The 18,979-nt window shown below is 43.6% G+C and overlaps 2 protein-coding genes across 3 annotated transcripts in view; both read right to left on the bottom strand.

The window, feature by feature from the left end:
- LOC124048420 (integrin beta-3-like) overlaps positions 1-9,874 on the bottom strand; it is a 40,530-nt gene extending 30,656 nt beyond the window's left edge. The window contains exons 1-4 of one of the 2 annotated variants that reach the window (XM_046369197.1): positions 9,718-9,874; positions 4,810-4,895; positions 3,538-3,745; positions 2,871-3,123 (exon numbers count right to left, since the gene is read on the bottom strand). In XM_046369197.1, the coding sequence (XP_046225153.1) occupies positions 2,871-3,123; positions 3,538-3,745; positions 4,810-4,895; positions 9,718-9,799 (629 nt within the window). In that variant the 5' untranslated portion in view covers positions 9,800-9,874. Of the gene's footprint in view, positions 1-2,870; positions 3,124-3,537; positions 3,746-4,809; positions 4,896-7,221; positions 7,377-9,717 lie in introns of those variants that run through there. The other variant, XM_046369198.1, reaches the window with a different exon arrangement.
- Positions 9,875-12,913: 3,039 nt separating this feature from the next.
- Positions 12,914-17,146, bottom strand: LOC124047743 (phenylethanolamine N-methyltransferase). The gene is made up of 3 exons (XM_046368047.1): positions 16,699-17,146; positions 14,742-14,952; positions 12,914-14,330 (listed from the first exon to the last, which is right to left on the bottom strand). The coding sequence occupies exons 1-3, from the start codon at positions 16,898-16,900 to the stop codon at positions 13,889-13,891; spliced, it is 855 nt and encodes a 284-aa protein (XP_046224003.1). The 5' UTR covers positions 16,901-17,146; the 3' UTR covers positions 12,914-13,888.
- Positions 17,147-18,979: the final 1,833 nt, after the last annotated feature.

Consider the following 18,979-nt stretch of genomic DNA (forward strand, 5'->3'; position numbering starts at 1 on the left):
TGCAGTTGTAATTGCTACAAAAGGTGGCCCTACAAAGTATTGACTTTGGGGGGGGGGTGAATAGTTACGCAAGCTCAAGTTTTGTTTTGTCTTATTTCTTGTTTGTTTCACAATAAAAAATATTTTGCATCTTCAAAGTGGTAGGCATGTTGTGTAAATTCAATTATACAAACCCCCCCCAAAAAAATATTTTAATTCCAGGTTGTAAGGCAACAAAATAGGAAAAATGCCAAGGGGGGTGAATACTGTCGCAAGCCACTGTATGTTAACTATGATGTTATTATCTAATAGGGTGACAACGATGTAGGCTATGCGTAGCAGTTTTTTTCAATGTATTTTTATTTCACCTTTATTTAACCAGGTAGACTAGTTGAGAACAAGTTCTCATTTGCAACTGCGACCTGGCCAAGATAAAGCATAGCAGTGTGAACAGACAACACAGAGTTACACATGGAGTAAACAATTAACAAGTCAAAAACACAGTAGAAAAAAGGGGCAGTCTATGTGTGCAAAAGGCATGAGGAGGTAGGCGAATAATTACAATTTTGCAGATTAACACTGGAGTGATAAATGATCAGATGGTCATGTACAGGTAGAGATATTGGTGTGCAAAAGAGCAGAAAAATAAATAAAAACAGTTAGCAGTTATGATATGGTTTGTCTTGAAATGTTTTTTTAGTCTGGTCACGGACAGATGATTTGTTGTGTACTGAAGTCCACATGCAAAGGGAGAAGGGCAGAGGAGGAGAGTGTGTAGATGCGAGAAGGAATTATACAACGAGCAAAATGTTCATGCTGTAAGTATGTGGCTGCTATGAAAGTGAACTGTGTTTCCGTGTGATCGGAGGTGTATTCATTCCGCCAATTCTGTTGATGCAGGCAAGAGTGTGCAAGGCGGTATTAAATGTGTCACTCTGTCACCTTAATTACTCACATTTCTCACGACCTGTGCACCTACGTTGTAAACGTTCATTGATATGCTAGATTGTAACGCCCTCATGATGGGTATAGGGAAAATTTTAGTATCATAAACCTATCAATGTGAATGGAATATGAATGACAGTCATCCAATATGCTACAATAGAAATAAGGCCATGCTCATAAGAAAATGGCGTCCTCTATCTCATTGATTTACAGTCTAAATAAAGGTAAATAAAAATACATTGATTTACAGTGCATTCGAAATGTATTCAGACCCCTTGACTTTTTCCACATTTTGTTATGCCCTATTCTAAAATGGATTAAATAGTTTTTTACCCTCATCCAACCAACACACAATAGTCCATATCGACAAAGCAAAAACAGGTTTTTAGGCATTTTAGCAAATGTATTAAACATACAAAACTGAAATATCACATTTCCTTAAGTATTCAGAACATTTACTCAGTACTTTGTTGAAGCACCTTTGTAAGTGTGCCTCGAGTCTTCTTGGGTATGGTGCTACAAGCATGGGAGACCTGTATTTGGGGAGTTTCTCCAATTCTTCTCTGCAGATCCTCTCAAACTCTGTCAGTTTGGAAGAGCAGTGTTGCTGCACAGCTATTTTCAGGTCTCTCCAGAGATGTTCGATTGGGTTCAGGTCCGTGCTCTGGCTGGGCCACTCAAGGACATTCAGAGACTTGTCCCGAAGCCACTTCGGCATTGTCTTGGCTGTGTGCTTAGAGTCGTTGTCCTTCAATGGTGCAGAAATGTTTTGATATCCTTCCCCAGATCTCTGCCTCAACACAATCCTGTCTCGGAGCTCTACGGGCAATCCTTTCGACCTCATGGCTTGGTTTTTGCTCTGACACGCACTGTCAACTGTGGGACCTTATCATGTCCAATCAATTGAATTTACCACAGGTGGACTCCAATCAAGTTGTAGAAACATCTCCAGGATGATCATTGGATACAGGATGCACCTGAGCTCAATTTCGAGTCTCATAGCAAAGGGTCTTGTGTTTTTTATTTTGAATACATTTGCAAAAAATTCTAAAAACCTGTTCTTGCTTTTGTCATTATGAGGTTTTGTGTGTAGATTAATGACGGAAAAAAAATATTGTATCCATTTTAGAATAAGGCTGTAACGTTACAAAATGTAGAAAAAGCACTGTACATATGCACTGTATACAGTACTCTTCCAGTAGAGAGAGATGATGTGTGTGAGTGAGAGAGAAAGAGAGAGAGAGAGATGACGTGTGTGAGTGAGGGAGAGAGAGATGGTGTGTGTGAGTGAGGGAGAGAGAGAGATGGTGTGTGTGAGTGAGGGAGGGAGAGAGAGAGATGACTTGTATGAGTGAGGGAGAGAGAGAGAGAGAGAGAGATGATGTGTGTGTGTGAGTGAGGGAGAGAGAGATGACGTGAGGGAGGGAGAGAGAGAGAGAGTGTGAGAGAGAGAAAAAGATATCAGGAGTGTGAGGGAGCAAAACCTCAAACCAGTGAAAAGTTCAGCTAAACCAGGGTGGAGACGGCCAATCTTGTATTCGCTCCTTAAACCCCCGTCGAGATCTCTGGATTACTTGTGTCTGACTCCTACACGCTGACTAAGCATCATCACCCACAGAGTCTCAGAATGACTCAACACCAACAGCTAGCTTGTATACATGACAGTTTAAAGGCACAACCTACAATTTCAAGAGCCTGACCTTGCCACTGTTTGGTGAGAAGAAGGACGGGGCTGGGGAAACGTGACCACTCTCAAGTTTAAAGAGGAAGTCATACAAGGACTGATAGTTCTTGGTGTTTTATTGAGAGAAGGGTGCAAATTTGGTGTCAATGTGGATATACAGGTATATTCCCCATTTTAATGTCATGAACCTGTTTAAATTAAGGATAAACAAAAATTAAAACAAAGTTATCCCTGGTTTATCCCTGGTTTAACCCTGGCTTACCCGTGACAGGGGTTGAGCAGGGCCTCCTTGGGGGAGATGTACATGTAAGGTGACAGTGGCTTGTCCACGAAGGCTCCGAAGCCCATGCGCAGGTTGCTGGTGGTGCGTCCCATTTCCTTGGCCAGGCCTTTCCCCAGGGTGCGGAGGCGGAACAGGTCATCGTTCATGGAGAAGGACAGGTCCATGAGGTAATACAGGTCCACCGGGTAGTCCTCCACCTGGCGCACCTTCACTGTGAACCGCTTGGAGTCATCTGACAGGGGGAGAGGTGGAAATTTGGGATGAGCTGTCTGCATGTAATAACCTCATCAGGTCTCATGTAATAATATCACCTGGTCTGAGGGTGATGTGGTATCAGTCTAATAATCTCACCTGGTCTGAGGGTGACATGAAGTCTCACTTGGTCTGAATGTGTAATAATCTCACCTGTTTTGAGTGCAATAATCCCACCAGTGTAATAATCTCACTTGTTGTCCGTGTAATAATCTCACCTGGTCTGAGGGTATAATAATATCACCTGGTCTCAGTGTAATAATCCCAACTGGTTTCATTGTGTTAATCCCACTTGGCCTAAATGTAATAGGCATAATCACTTTTGATCTATGTGTAATAATCTCACCTGGTGTTGGTCTAATAATCTTACCTGGTCTCAGCCTAATAATCTCACCTGGTCTGAGGGTGATGTGGAGTCTCTGAGGTTGGATCTGCGTGGCGTCGGCCGTGTCTCCGGCTGCCTTGTTGCTGAGGGGCCGGTCCTCCTTCACCTGCAGCTTGCTGGTGGGGAACTCAAGGGCGGTCGGAGGAGCACAGCCCGCCACCAATAGGTTACGCTTCAGGTCACAACGAGACGAGCCTGCCACACCCTGCCCAAAGTCCTGATGGAACAATTCAGGAAGTTAGTGAGAGAAACAGGAAGTGTTAATCATCTCTACCATTCCCTTCAAAAAAAAGCTAGAAGTAGCAGTTCTAACACAGCCTATGTGTTGTTTGGGGTAGGCCATCTTGTTTTTGGCCAGGCCATGGAGGTGAAAGGGCAAATCCTGACATGCCCCATGCCATAGAGGGGTCGTTCCAATTTAATATTTGGATTAGAAATTGTGGACCAATATTTAAAAGCCTGTTATAGTAATTGACTTGCTACTTAATATAGACCATTTGGAGAATTCCAAAAATCATATTTTTATATGAATAAATGCTTGCTAAAGTGCCAAAATTCTTCATTTTGACATGTCCCTAGGTATCACTTCTAGGAAGATTTTAACCCACTTAATCCCAAAGTGTCTCAAAATTTCACCATCTTTGTAAGGCCCTATTTATTTTGTTGCTTTGACAAAGTCATTTCTGAAGATGACTATTTATTTAATGTGATTAGTGAATCATTTACTTCTTTTTCTCATTTTAAGGTCAACCATCTTACATGAACTGAACTCTCGTTTTAAAGGGATATTTCGGGATTTTGGCAATGAAGTTATTTATCTAGTTCCCCAGAGCCAGAAACTCATGAATACATGTTTTATGTTTCTGCATCTGGTATGAAGGAAGTTAGAGGTAGTTTTGTGAGTCAAAACTAACTAGCATGCTAGCAGTTACCATAGACTTCCAGTGGAGAAAATTAATAAACATTTCGGGGAGGAAGGGAGTAACACATGCCAGGGAATTGCCAAAGTGCAGTCCCCATCCATTGCCATTAACTACAATTACAACACTATTCTGTGGCCCAATTTCCTTGATGTCAATCATCAGATTGATTACAACATGTCCAAACAGGAGTCGTCTGCGTGCCACAAGACTGTGTTAGCCTTCTGAGCTAAGCCTAGGCATTAGCTCAGGGGAGCTAGCGCACATATTTAGGTCATAGGCAAACCACCTCTGTTACACGGATCAGTGATCCCTCAGGAAAGGAGAATTGAAGGAGATATCAGGGAGAATTTAGACACACCTCTTGGGAACACCACGCACAGGTAGGATGTACAGCCAGACACTGCTTACATGTGCTGGCCCCTCGGGATGTACAGATGTTGGAACCTGAAATGACAGTAGAGTCACTCACCAAACTCTACGTAAACATAGCATGTAGACACACATGCGCACACGTGCACCCACATATGCATAGTATACATATAGCAATCATACATATTTAAATGTGCAAGGGAGCACACGAACAAAAAGTCCTACAGGAATCATGCAGGAATTCTACCATTTGTGAAGATGTTCTGCAGGAATCCTGTAGGATTGACAAAATCTCCAATGCTCCTGCAGGACTCCTGCAGGAGCATGACGTCCTACAGAAATGTTGAAATTCCTGCAGGACCATGACAATTCCTGCAAGACTAAGTCATCTGTGGATCATGTGTGGATCTGTTGGGGCGGTATGCAAATTAGAGTGGGTCTAGGGTTTCTGGGATAATGGTGTTGATGTGAGCCATGACCAGCCTTTCAAAGCACTTCATGGCTACAGACGTGAGTGCTACGGGTCAGTAGTCATTTAGGCAGGTTACCTTAGTGTCCTTGGGCACAGTCACTATGGTGGTCTGCTTAAAATAGGTTGGTATTACAGACTCGGACAGGGAAAGGTGGAAAATGTCAGTGAAGACACTTGCTAGTTGGTCAGTGCATGCTTGCAGTACACGTCCTGGTAATCCGTCTGTCCCTGCGGCCTTGTGAATGTTGACCTGTTTAAAGGTCTTACTCACATCGGCTGCAGAGAGCGTGATCACACAGTCTTCCGGAACAGCTGGTACTCTCATGCATGTTTCAGTGTCATTTGCCTCGAAGCAAGCATAGAAGTAGTTTAGCTCGTCTGATAGGCTTTTGTCACTGGGCAGCTCTTGGATGTACTTCCCTTTGTAGTCTGTAAGGGTTTGCAAGCCCTGCCACATCCGGCGAGCATCAGAACCTGTGTAGTACGATTCGATCTTAGTCCTGTATTGATGCTTTGCCTGAGTCCCGCACGTTGAAAGCAACAGCCCAAACCTTAAGCTCAGCGTGGATGTTGCCTGTAATTCATGGCTTCAGGTCACTGTGGGGGGGGGGACGTCATCGATGCACTTATTGATTAAGCCAATGACTGACTCATTCTTTTACCTATGCTTTTACCATATTTATTCATATTTTATGCAGTGATGGTGAAATGGACAATCAAACACACCCGCTGTTGCTGCATTGAATAATATCATTCCTATGCAATCAGATATCTTATGCTTTATGTCAATTATTTTTAAAGGATGAGGAAGAGATCCCACAGGTTGTCCTACAGGAAAATGGCCTGAAAATATTTTAGAATTACCTTCAGGAATCATATCTACAGGATATCAAAAGGATTTTGGGGCCATTTTGCTCTAGAACAATTCCTTCTGGTAGTCCTTCAGGATAAGCTTTCTTGAAAGACTACCTGCATGATTCCTACAGGATCCTGCAGCATTCATGCAGGAATTGTCCTACAGGAAACTGGCCCCGAAAATCGTACAGGAATCCTGCAGGACTCCTGTAGGATTTTACTTGCAGGATTCCTGTAAGACTTCTTTGTTAGGGTGTAGATAACCTACAGTAATTTGGTGTGTGTATGACCTTTTTAATAAATAGTGGTTATTCTTTGCGATTAATCAAATAACTTTGGCATGCTTATTGAACCTCAAGTAATGGGACACACCTGCACACAGTCTCGCATGTACACACACACACACACACACACACACACACACACACACACACACACACACACACACACACACACACACACACACACACACACACACACACACACACACACACACACACACACACACACACACACACACACACACACACACACACACACACACACACACACACACACACACGGTACAGCTACTTATGACTTTAACATGGTCCTCTTACTAGCAGAATGCTAAGCCTATAATTCCCCTTTATCATCTCATCAGGTGATAAGGAGTCATAAGGGGAAAGATGGAAACTAGAGGCCAGTCTCAAACAGTCTGGGGAGAGCACGGGGAGCGATGTGGACAGATTTTGACAGATTACAACAAAACGAGTTTGGAGTTAACATTTTTTTATCCATTTATCCAGTTGTGTTGAATTTAGTTTAATTAAGAATATAATAATTTTCTATAATAAAAACCAAAATGATATTACTGCATGTATTAAATGTCCTTATTTGTAGCGATATTACCTTTTCATGCGACCATTAAAGAAACTAGTGTCTAACGTGTATTTCTAGCTGTAGTCTATTTCCCTGTCTGAACTGCGTTTTGCGCCCTCTCTCAACAATGATGAATTATTTCACCGATGTTCAAGATGCAGCAACCGCACATCGCTCGAAGTAGCACATTTACATAATATAGTTCAAACTTACCCAAAACATCAGTAACTGCAAATAAAACTAAATAACCTATCCAAAGTTGAATCCTTTGCGTTATGTGAGTAGGCCTACCCATCTTGGCGTGGGTACTTTGTCAGGACGCACGGCGCAGACGTTTGGCAAGACATTTCTTTGTGACTAGTTTAAATACCCCCCCTCCCTTCCGCCTTCACTCAGTCTGCGATCTGACACAACTCCAAATACAGTAAACTCTGTTTTCCTCTGTCCGGAAAGTCATAGCCTACTGTACAACGAGGTGTGACGTTTATGAGGGCTTTAGAGCAACAAAAAAGCACAAGCATTTTATGCCCTTTTCTTTATCCTTAAATAATATTCATCCAAATGTAGTTCTACCAGTCAATATACTATATTGTTAAACACATTTTAGAACACTATGTTTTCATGTTTAAGCTTTTAAAATAGTTTGTGTATTGAGTATGTTGAATATTTGTATTAGGCCTATATCCTAGCTATAATAGCTATAATAAAATAATGTTTCTGTTTCTGAATCTTTGTCTCAATTGCAGCTCCATTAGTCCAGTAGTCTTCTATTTAAAGGTGATACGGTTTCCTTTACTACTACAGTATATCATTTGTACTATTTTTGTTGCTGTTTTTCATGTAACACACACACACACACACACACACACACACACACACACACACACACACACACACACACACACACACACACACACACACACACACACACACACACACACACACACACACACACACACACACACACACACACACACACACACACACACACACACACACAGTTCTGCAGTTATATTCGGAACTCTCTCGCTCTCATCTCTCTCCTCCCCTCCCCAGTTAAGACAGAGCCTATAAACAAGTGAGACTGACTACCACAGAAAGCAGCACCCGACAGTCCTGCAGGCAAAGGTACCACCACACATAGTTTCAGCCTCTCATTTCCCCCTTACAAATGGAGCCTAACACACACGCATAGCAGTACTCACAGATGTTGTGTGTACCAGCCATATTAAAACCAACTATCACCAAGTTTACCATTGCAGACATTTGTTTCCCTTTACACCAATACACATAAGCTGTTCATGTGATGTCACCATTACTCTCACTCTTCTACCTATGCTTCTGCCATATTTATTCAGAATCTCATTTTCTTTCTCCTAGGAATCATGTTTAATGCAGTGCTGGTGAAATGGACAATCAAACACGCCCGCTGTTGCTGCATTGAATAATACAATTCCTATGCAATCAGATATCTTATGCTTTATGTCCATTATTTTTAAAGGATGAGGAAGAGATCCCACAGGTTGTCTGTCCTACAGGAAAATGGCCCTAAAAATATTTTAGAATTACCTTCAGGAATCTTATCTACAGGTTATCAAAAGGATTTTGGGGCCATTTTGCTGTAGGACAATTCCTGCGGGTTGTCCTTCAGGAAAATGACTATCTGCAGGATTCTTGCAGGATTATTTACTTGAAGGACTTCCTGCATGATTTCTACAGGAAACTGGTCCCAAATATCCTGCAGGAATCCTGTAGCATTCTTCATGCACGATTCCTGTAAGACATTTTTTGTAAGGGTGTAGATAGCCTACAGTAATTTGGTGTGTACATGTGTGTTTGTGACTTTAGTCACCTTTTTAATAAATAGTGATTATTCTTGTCAATCAAACAAATCACTTTTGACATTCTTATTGAACCTCAAGTAATGGGACACACCTGCACACGCACTCACATGTACACACACACACACACACACACACGCACGCACGCACGCACGCACGCACGCACGCACACACACACACACACACACACACACACACACACACACACACACACACACACACACACACACACACACACACACACACACACACACACACACACACACACACACACACACACACACACACACACACACACACACACACACACACACACACACACACACACACACACACACACACACACACACACACACACACACACACACACACAATTAACATGGTCATCTTACTAGCAGAATGCTAAGCCTATAATTCCCCTTTGTCATCTCATCAGGTGGTAAGGAGTCATAAGGGGAAAGATGGAAACTGGAGGCCAGTCTCAAACAGTCTGGGGAGAGCACGGGGAGCGATGTGGACAGATTTAGAGAAGTTACAACCAAACGAGTTTGGAGTTAACATTTTTTAATCATTTATCCAGTTATGATTAATTTAGTTTAAAAAAAACTACAATTATTTTCTATAATAAAAGCCAAACTGATGATACTGCATCTATTAAATGTCCTTATTTGTAGCGATATTACCATTTCATGCGACCATTAAAGAAACTACAGTGTCTAACGTGTATTTCTAGCTGTAGTCTATTTCCCTGTCTGAACTGTGTTTTGCGCCCTCTCTCAACAATGATTCATTATTTCACCGATGTTCAAGATGCAGCAACCGCACACCGCTAGAAGTAGCACATTTACATCATATAGTTCAAACTTACCCAAAACATCAGTAACTGCAAATAAAACGAAATAACCTATCCAAAGTTGAATCCTTTGCGTTATGTGAGTAGGCCTACCCATCTTGGCGTGGGTACTTTGTCAGGACGCACGGCGCAGACGTTTGGCAAGACATTTCTTTGTGACTAGTTTAAATACCCCCCCTCCCTTCCGCCTTCGCTCAGTCTGCGATCTGACACAACTCCAAATAGAGTAAACTCAAAAGCACTGTTTTCCTCTGTCCGGAAAGTCATAGCCTACAACGAGGTGTGGCGTTTATAAGGGGAAGGGGGTCTTTAGAGCAACAAAAAATCACAAGCGTTTCATGCCCCTTTCTTATCCTAAAATAATATTAATCCGAATGTAGGCCTATCAGTCAATATACAGTTGTTTAAGCACGTTTTTAGAACACTATGTTTTCATGTTTAAGCTTTAAAAAAAGTTTTTGTATTGAATATGTTGAATATTTGTATTAGGCCTATATCATAGCTATAATAAAATAATAGCTATTATTATGTCTTGTTATATTAAATAAAGTTGTTTAAATACGATTACAATACATGTATGAAACATATAGAGTAACGTGATACTAAGTTAGCTAGGTTTTAAATGGTTGGCTTTGAAGTTGGAGATGGTGTGAGTCACTGACTGCATGACTCTAAAATGTGAATTTTCTTTGGTTTACTCAAGTCAACTAATATTGTGAAGTTATTACCGACAGTGTTGCTACAAATCATTCTAGTATAACAGAGCGCTACCTAGTTAAAAAAGTTTACAGTCAGAACAATATCCCATAGTGAACACAGTCATCAGTTAGTTCTGCTGACATGGTCACATTGAGTCAGTATGATAAGGTGTTGATTATGAAGCTACTTTATGATATGGCCCATCCAGTTTGGAGCCTGTGGAAAAGGTTGAGACTGAGGAAAATAGGCCCCATCCTCCCTCCAGAATCCCAGTACTGCAGAAGAAGAGGTCCATCTGCAATGGGAAGAGTCAAGGACTGCATGTAGCTCCAACATCTCAGCAGTCAGGGAAGGCTACTGTTCCTCCCATCCGGAAGCCACTGCAACCCATCCTGACCAAGAGGGATCAAACCTGCGTGGTGAAAGACATCTACCTCCATAGCACCAAGCCATTGAAGGCAGTCCATGGAGCCAATATGGTCGACAAGATGCCACTGCCTTCCATTAGAGTCAGAGTCACTTGGCCAAACAATGATGCCAAGAAGGAGTCATTACGGACTGTGAGACCAGAGGTAAGCCCTCGTCCTGCTTCAAAGTTCAGAAGGCAGGTTGTGAAGAAACACGTCCAGTTCAAGATCAGACCCTAACTGTACAGGATCTATCGCCATGCCCTGGTAAGATGGTATGGGTTGTCTTCAACTTGGAGGCTGAGCAGGTGATGGAATATCTGTGTCACCCAGGAATTAAACCTGATCAAAGGTGGGGCCAACATGGATGCTCAGGCTTTGGAGGAGAGGAAAGCAAAGGAGCAGTTCAAGGTCAAGGTGAAGAAGTTCATCCAGGAGAACTGCCTGATGAAGGTGGATTCTGACCTATGGGAGATGATAAGAGATAACGAAGAGGAGGAAGAGAGGAAGAAAGAGGTGATGGAAAATGGAGGGGAAGAGGGCAGCATAAAAAAGTAAGCCGAAGCAGACAGCAGCCAGGAGAAAGGTGAGCAAGGACAGGGTCCAAATCGAGAAGAGTGTGAAAGAGGAGGATGAGACAATGAAGGACAGAGAGGTAAATTAGTGCACTGCTGAACTAGTTCAGTGTTGTGATCATGTTTTAGGCTTATTTGTATTACATACTGTATATTGTATGTATGTTTCCAATTTAATTGTATGCATAGTACCTTTAGAGTGCCCAATACACCATCTGGCATGAGCTGTGCAATCATGTGTCCATCTGATAACGAGGAGTACCACAACGGAAATGCCTTTTGACTTTGTGTTTTTTGTCCTTGAGATTTTTTTAATGTTGTATTCACAATGGCTGAAGCAACTCAATGTAGCCTGTTTTCAATTTGCCACATATTAAACAAATGAATTCCTTCATTCAGGTGGACACAAAACTTAGACTTGGGATGAGTGCAGCCCACTCCAAGCTGAATCAGTGTGAGCACTGCAGCCGGTGCTTTGATCCTAGTCGCCTGGAGAAACACAGTGAGATCTGTGCCAAGCTCTCCTCCAAGAGCTCTAGACGGGGGGTCTATGACTCCACCAAGCACAGGCTCAATGGCACTGTACTGACTGGCTACGTGAAGCGATCCGTGGTGTGATGCACCAAGGGACCTGGGTCTGTCTGGAAATTACCACTCTTTTTGATTGAGCAGACAGACTGGACAGACAGACAGGCAGGAGGAGCTGGACAGAGCGGATGAGCGGTGGGGCTGGGATTCGAGAGCACGCCAAAACAGACATAGATGTGCTGTGGGCATCAGCGGTGACTGCTATCGACCAATGTCAGACCGACCGCTAGACCACCTGTTGTTCAAAAGATGACCTCTGCCTTGGAATCGGCGACAGCTCCAATAAGAGGCAGTACTACTAGGAGGCAGTATTGTATCCAGAAACGTCTCAGCCAACAGTATTCAGCAGTTCTTCAAATCTACAGAAACACCTGTAGTTCTCCAATAAAATAAGGAATCCCAACCACTCTTTCTAAATGTTTCAGTCAGTGTTGTTCCCGGAAGGTAAAGGAAATTCAAAGTTATTGTGTAGTATTCCTTTAATTACTTATGCTCTCCATACCTGTGCATTTTCACTTCCATGTCACTTGTGACCAGTGACCAGTGACCCATGACCCAACATATAGCGCTCTCTAGTGCAGGGTTTCCTAAACTGTTTTGCTTCGTGACCCAACCAATTTAGGTCTCTATGTAGTCGTGACCCACCGTAAAGGGTTGAGCGGTGAAAACACAAACTAAGACCAAAAGAAATCATACAAATAATGAACCCTCTTATTCAAAACATCCAACTGAATGTAGATTTGAGTGTTTTGAGCACATTTTTTGTTACAACCCACAACACATTTCATCCCCTGTATCTACCTGGACCTCTGTTGCTACCCACGTGTGGCCCGAACCCATAGTTTTGGAACCACTGCTCTGGAGTATAAATTATGTGGAATATACAAGTTCTTTGTAGTAGTTGAGAACAGACTGGAATGAAATGGGACAGTCAGAAACAGGTAACAGTTCAACGTTTTTATTTCACTTCAGGCAAAGTCAGTGAAGCCACAAGCCAAGTTAACATTGACCAACAAGCCAAAAGTAGCCAGGGAAAATAACACATAACACAATAAGAGACAACAATAAAAATATATTTTAAACATACAAAAGGATTGGTTAATGGTTTTGAGAGCATGGAACTTTGATGTAAAAAATAAAAAAAACTAACTCAATTGAGACTAAAAGCCGCTTTTAGTCCTTTCTGTTACAAAATAACACTTTTTTTTAACAGCTAACAACATGGCCAATCGCTGATTAACCCTAAAACGCTAATCATAATCCTGATAGAAAATAACTTCACTGTTAGATTTACATGACTTCTCGGGTCGAAGTTCAAGTATGAAAACATACTTGGGTCTTCCACCAAGCTAGTCCAATTCAGGCTCTATGAAGTAATTGCCTTTGACTGCCTATGTAACTGCAACCAGTGGGATCAAGACTAAGATCATGACGCGTCAGTGAGTTCATTTCAACAGTAGGGGGCAGAAGTCGACCTTTTATTCTTTAAGTCAAATGTCAGTGAAGGGCCATAAATGTTATTTGGATTTCTATTGTGGAAATTGTTAGCAATCTTCCTCTCCTACTCTTTCTCCCTTTCACTTCTCGCATTAAAAATACTATTTTCTTTATGTGTTTTTAAATCTCATATTATTGTTCCAATCTTTCCCCTCTCTCCTCCTCCTCTTTTTAAATACGGTTTGCCTGCTCAGTATTCCAACATCCTCTACCTCTTCCTCTCTTTTGAACTCCGTATCTTCCTCATCATCTATTGTTTACTTTCTGACCTCGTCTCTTTTAGACTTCTACTCATCCTAGTCTCTTCCAACCTCTCACATCCTCCTCCTCCTCCTACTTCCACTACTCTCCCTCCCCTCCCACCTTCACCCACCTTCCTCCTCCTCTCCTTTCCTCCTCTCCTTTCCTCATCCTTCTCCTCTATGGCTTCCTGGCCTTCACAAAGAACACACCCGTCACGTCGTCCACCCCCACCATCATGCCCTGGGGCAGCGTGTACACCTCCAGCCTCACCAACGTGTACCCACTGGCCCTCACGCTGGCACACACCTGGGCCTCATCCAGGGGCACCACAGGGATGCGCACACCGGGCCCCCCCATGTAGTAGCTCTCACCCAGGGCACCGATGAGGAGCAGGTGGCCCCCGGGCCGGAGAAGGCCCCTGATGTGGCCCAGGGCCCGGGTGAAGGAGGCCAGGTCAGGACTGACGCTTTCCAGGCAGAAGCAGGAAACCAGGCAGTCGGCGCCGGCAGTGGGGAGCTGGGAGTCAGGGTGCAGGGGGCGGGGGAGATGCACGTCGATGGGGAGAATGTCGGAGACAACAGAACGCAGGCGCGCGGCTTTCTCGGTCCACGCTGAAGGGCTGATCAGGACAATAAAACAACAAACAATACAAACAATTAAAAACAGTAAACATACATTATTTAATGTCTGTCCTCAAAAGCCAGCACTTACTTGACTAATCAATATATGCTAGGAAGTCAGTCCCCGCACCTGGTTCCCCAGGTCTAAATCTGTTAGAGAGTTTATAGGCAAGAGATAAAAGCAGCAGACTCTGTGGATGCGCCCCTCAAGGAGTTGAGTTTAACTCCTCAAATCATATTCATTAGGCATCAAATGGAAGAAAAGTGACTGAAACAGGAAGGGACAACCTGTTCAACCTGTTTAACTTGTCCAATATGAAACGCTTGCCTTTGTTTTCCGTTGCAAAACGTTTTGCGACGGTACGCACTAATGAGTACGACCCTGGTCTAACACTAACATCAGCACCCACCGTCGGCCCTCCAGCTTGCAGACATGCTGCAGGTAGGGGGTCCAGTCCAGGCTGCTGTAGCCCTCACCCTGCAGCCAACGCCTCAGCTCCTGCCTGTTCACCTCCAGGAAGTCTGTGAGAAACACAGTGTCGAACACCTCACAGCCGCTCAACACCTGGTATAGAGTGGGCCCTGAACCCACGTCCACCAACACGTCACCTCCCACGTCACCTGACAGAGAAGCCGGGGAAGTGAAGGGTGGGAGAGAGAGGGAGAGGAGAGTAGGGGAGAAAATAGAGAGAGTAAGGGTGGGAGAGAGAGGGAGAGGACAGGGAAGTAATGATGGGAGAGAGAGGGAGATGACCGAAGGAGTCAACAGACAGAGGAGTAGAGAGAGAAGTGATACAACATTAAACATACTCACCCTTCCCATTTACAAATCTACTGTACATACACAAAAACACAGATATTGTACATATTTCAAATATTACACCCACCCTGAAAAATGTTATTCATACAGTCGCTCATAGACAGACAGACTGATGCACACGCACACGCACACGCACACGCACACGCGCACACGCACACACACACACACACACACACACACACACACACACACACACACACACACACACACACACACACACACACACACACACACACACACACACACACACACACACACACACACACACACACGAGTTGAGTTTAACACCTCAAATTGTATCGGCAAAAAATGGAATAAAACAGTTTTCTTCCACAAACACAATGACACAAACAAGCACGTATAAGCTTAAAATGTCGAGGAGCTATCGAATTAGATATTTTTTCCGACAGCTCAAACCGTTGCAACGTTGTCAAGGAGAGCGGTCACGTGTGTTTGTGAAGCAGAGGCTCACTGGTTTGAGCCCAGTATGGGGCAGTTGGAACATGTAGGAAGCTGTTAGCAACATGCTGACTGACCCCTGGTACAGACAGTGGTACCGTGGCATGGCTTGGCAGTTGGGCTCAACTCAACGGCTGGAGTAGCTCACTGTGTGGCGAGTTAAGAAGGGGTGAGTGTAATGGAGTTAAGAACGTACCACATCAAGCTTGAAATGTTGCGGATCGAGCTATCGAGAGATTATTTTTCTGTGGCTCAAGCCTTTGGAACGTTGACAAGGAGGGCGGTCAAGTGTGTTTGTGAAGAAGAGGATCACTGATTCGAGCCCAGTATGGGGCAGTCAGACAGTAGAGTAAGCTAAGCTTACCCATTGGCTCCAGGTCATCTACAAATCTCTGCTAGGCAAAGCCCCGCCTTATCTCAGCTCACTGGTCACCATAGCAGCACCCACCCGTAGCACGCGCTCCAGCAGGTATATCTCACTGGTCACCCCCAAAGCCAATTCTTACTTTGGCCGCCTTTCCTTCCAGTTCTCTGCTGCCAATGACTGGAAAGAACTGCAAAAATCACTGAAGCTGGAGACTCATATCTCTCTCACTAGCTTTAAGCACCAACTGTCAGAGCAGCTCACAGATCACTGCACCTGTACATAGCCCATCTGTAAATAGCCCCTCCAACTACCTCATCCCCATACTGTATTTATTTATTTATCTTGCTCTTTTGCACCCCAGTATCTCTACTTGCACGTTCATCTTCTGCATATCTACCATTCCAGTGTTTAATTGCTAGATTGTAATTACTTCGCCTCCACGGCCTATTTATTGCCTTACCTCCATGATCCTACCTCATTTGCACACGCTGTATATAAAAATTTTCTACTGTATTATTGACCGCATGTTTGTTTATCCCGTGTGTAACTCTGTGTGTTGTTGTATGTGTCGAACTGCTTTGCTTTATCTTGGCCAGGTCACATTTGCAAATGAGAACTTGTTCTCAACCTGGACACCTGGTTAAATAAAGGTGAAATAAACTAAAATAAAAAAGCTGTTATCAGCACACTGATCCCGTTAGACACACACACTCTCACTCACCCTCGTTAAAAGCTCTGTGCAGACATCCTAGTTTCCAGGGTACGATGCTGTCTTGCCGGTCAAAGTCCGCCCGCGGTGGCATGTAGTTATACTGTAGATAGGCTGCTGGATCAAAGCCTTGGTAACAAGCTACCATCGCCGCCACCCCCTTCTCTCTCTCCCTATCGTTCTCTTCTTTTTCATTTTTTGCCTCCCTGTCCATGCCTTTTTCTCTCTATCAGAACCCCTCTTTCCCACTCGTGCCACTCCTTTCCTGTTCTCCCTTTTCTGCCTTTCTATCAGTGGGTCAGGGAAGGTGGGTGGAAAACGGTCTCTGTCTCCCCCAGTATTAATACCTGTGTGTGTCGTGTTGTGTGTGTGTATGGTCAGTCTGTGCGTGTGCTTTGTCTATGTCTGTCTGTGTTCCTATGCTTTGAGGTAGTCTCTCTCTCTCTCTCTTTCTTTCTTATCAGACGAGATAGCAATCCCCTCTGCCTCTTTCTCGGACGGTGTGACCACCTGATACCTTTGGGCCATCCACTATTCCACTTCTCCTAGCACGGGGTACTGATACCATCATACAGAGGGCTTTCTCCCCAAGGAAATCCACTAATGGCTGCCCACACAAGCACTTCAAGGCCAGCAATCCCTGCTCTTATAGACTCCCTTATCTCCCCCATCGTAAAAAAGAGCTCTCAGGCAAAAAACAAACATAGAGGTTTAATCACTGTGAATTATCAGTCAGATGGCCATTTTGTTTTGCTGTACAGGGGGAGACCGAGAGGAAAGTTGGGCTGCTTGGAGAGATATTGAAGTGGAAGGCAAGGATTGTTGTATGGATGAGGTAAGAAATGTCACTTAAGACTTCTACAACTCAAATGAAAAATGTCTAGAGAAATGTTGTGTCCATTTAACCCTCATCCTACCGACATATTTTACATACATGGATTACCAACGGGGGTCATTTTGACACCAAGAAGAAACTATAGAAAAAGCAACAATCATAGCAAAATATTAACTTAATTCTTATCAAAACATAAATATTCATGTAATTAATGTAATCTGAAACAAAAACAAATACCCCAAAAGACTGTTATTTTAGCAAAATGAAAGTTAATTTGCATATTCCATAAAACAAAGTTATAAATGTTTCCCTTAGATAATGTGCAGCTTTTTTCAAAGTACAGTCCACATTAGTACTAAAAAGCTGATTTACCATAATTTGTTGTAGTATCACTTAGTTTTGAGAATTTTGAAGTACATTTTCAATATTTCATATTTATGTATTAGACCCTGATCTCTCTTTTGAAGAACATATCAAGACCATTCCGAGGACAGCTTTTTTCCATCTACGTAACATTGCAAAAATCAGAAACTTTCTGTCCAAAAATGATGCAGAAGAATTAATCCATGCTTTTGTCACTTCTAGGTTAGACTACTGCAATGCTCTATTTTCCGGCTACCCGGATAAAGCACTAAATAAACTTCAGTTAGTGCTAAATACGGCTGCTAGAATCCTGATTAGAACCAAAAAATTTGATCATATTACTCCAGTGCTAGCCTCTCTACACTGGCTTCCTGTCAAAGCAAGGGCTGATTTCAAGGTTTTACTGCTAACCTACAAAGCATTACATGGGCTTGCTCCTACCTACCTCTCTGATTTGGTCCTGCCGTACATACCTACACGTACGCTACGGTCACAAGACGCAGGCCTCCTAATTGTCCCTAGAATTTCTAAGCAAACAGCTGGAGGCAGGGCTTTCTCCTATAGAGCTCCATTTTTATGGAACGGTCTGCCTACCCATGTCAGAGACGCAAACTCGGTCTCAACCTTTAAGTCTTTACTGAAGACTCATCTCTTCAGTGGGTCATATGATTGAGTGTAGTCTGGCCCAGGAGTGGGAAGGTGAATGGAAAGGCTCTGGAGCAACGAACCGCCCTTGCTGTCTCTGCCTGGCCGGTTCCCCTCTTTCCACTGGGATTCTCTGCCTCTAACCCTGTTACGGGGGGCTGAGTCACTGGCTTGCTGGGGCTCCCTCGTGCCGTCCCTGGGGGTGCGTCACCTGGGTGGGTTGATTCACTGTTGTGGTCGGCCTGTCTGGGCCCCCCTTGGGTTGTACCGTGTCGGAGATCTTTGTGGGCTATACTCGGCCTTGTCTCAGGATGGTAAGTTGGTGGTTGAAGATTTCCCTCTAGTGGTGTGGGGGCTGTGCTTTGGCAAAGTGGGTGGGGTTATATCCTTCCTGTTTGGCCCTGTCCGGGGGTGTCCTCGGATGGGGCCACAGTGTCTCCTGACCCCTCC

Source organism: Oncorhynchus gorbuscha, linkage group LG11 (assembly GCF_021184085.1).
Source record: "Oncorhynchus gorbuscha isolate QuinsamMale2020 ecotype Even-year linkage group LG11, OgorEven_v1.0, whole genome shotgun sequence".
In the NCBI taxonomy this organism is placed as follows: domain Eukaryota; kingdom Metazoa; phylum Chordata; class Actinopteri; order Salmoniformes; family Salmonidae; genus Oncorhynchus; species Oncorhynchus gorbuscha.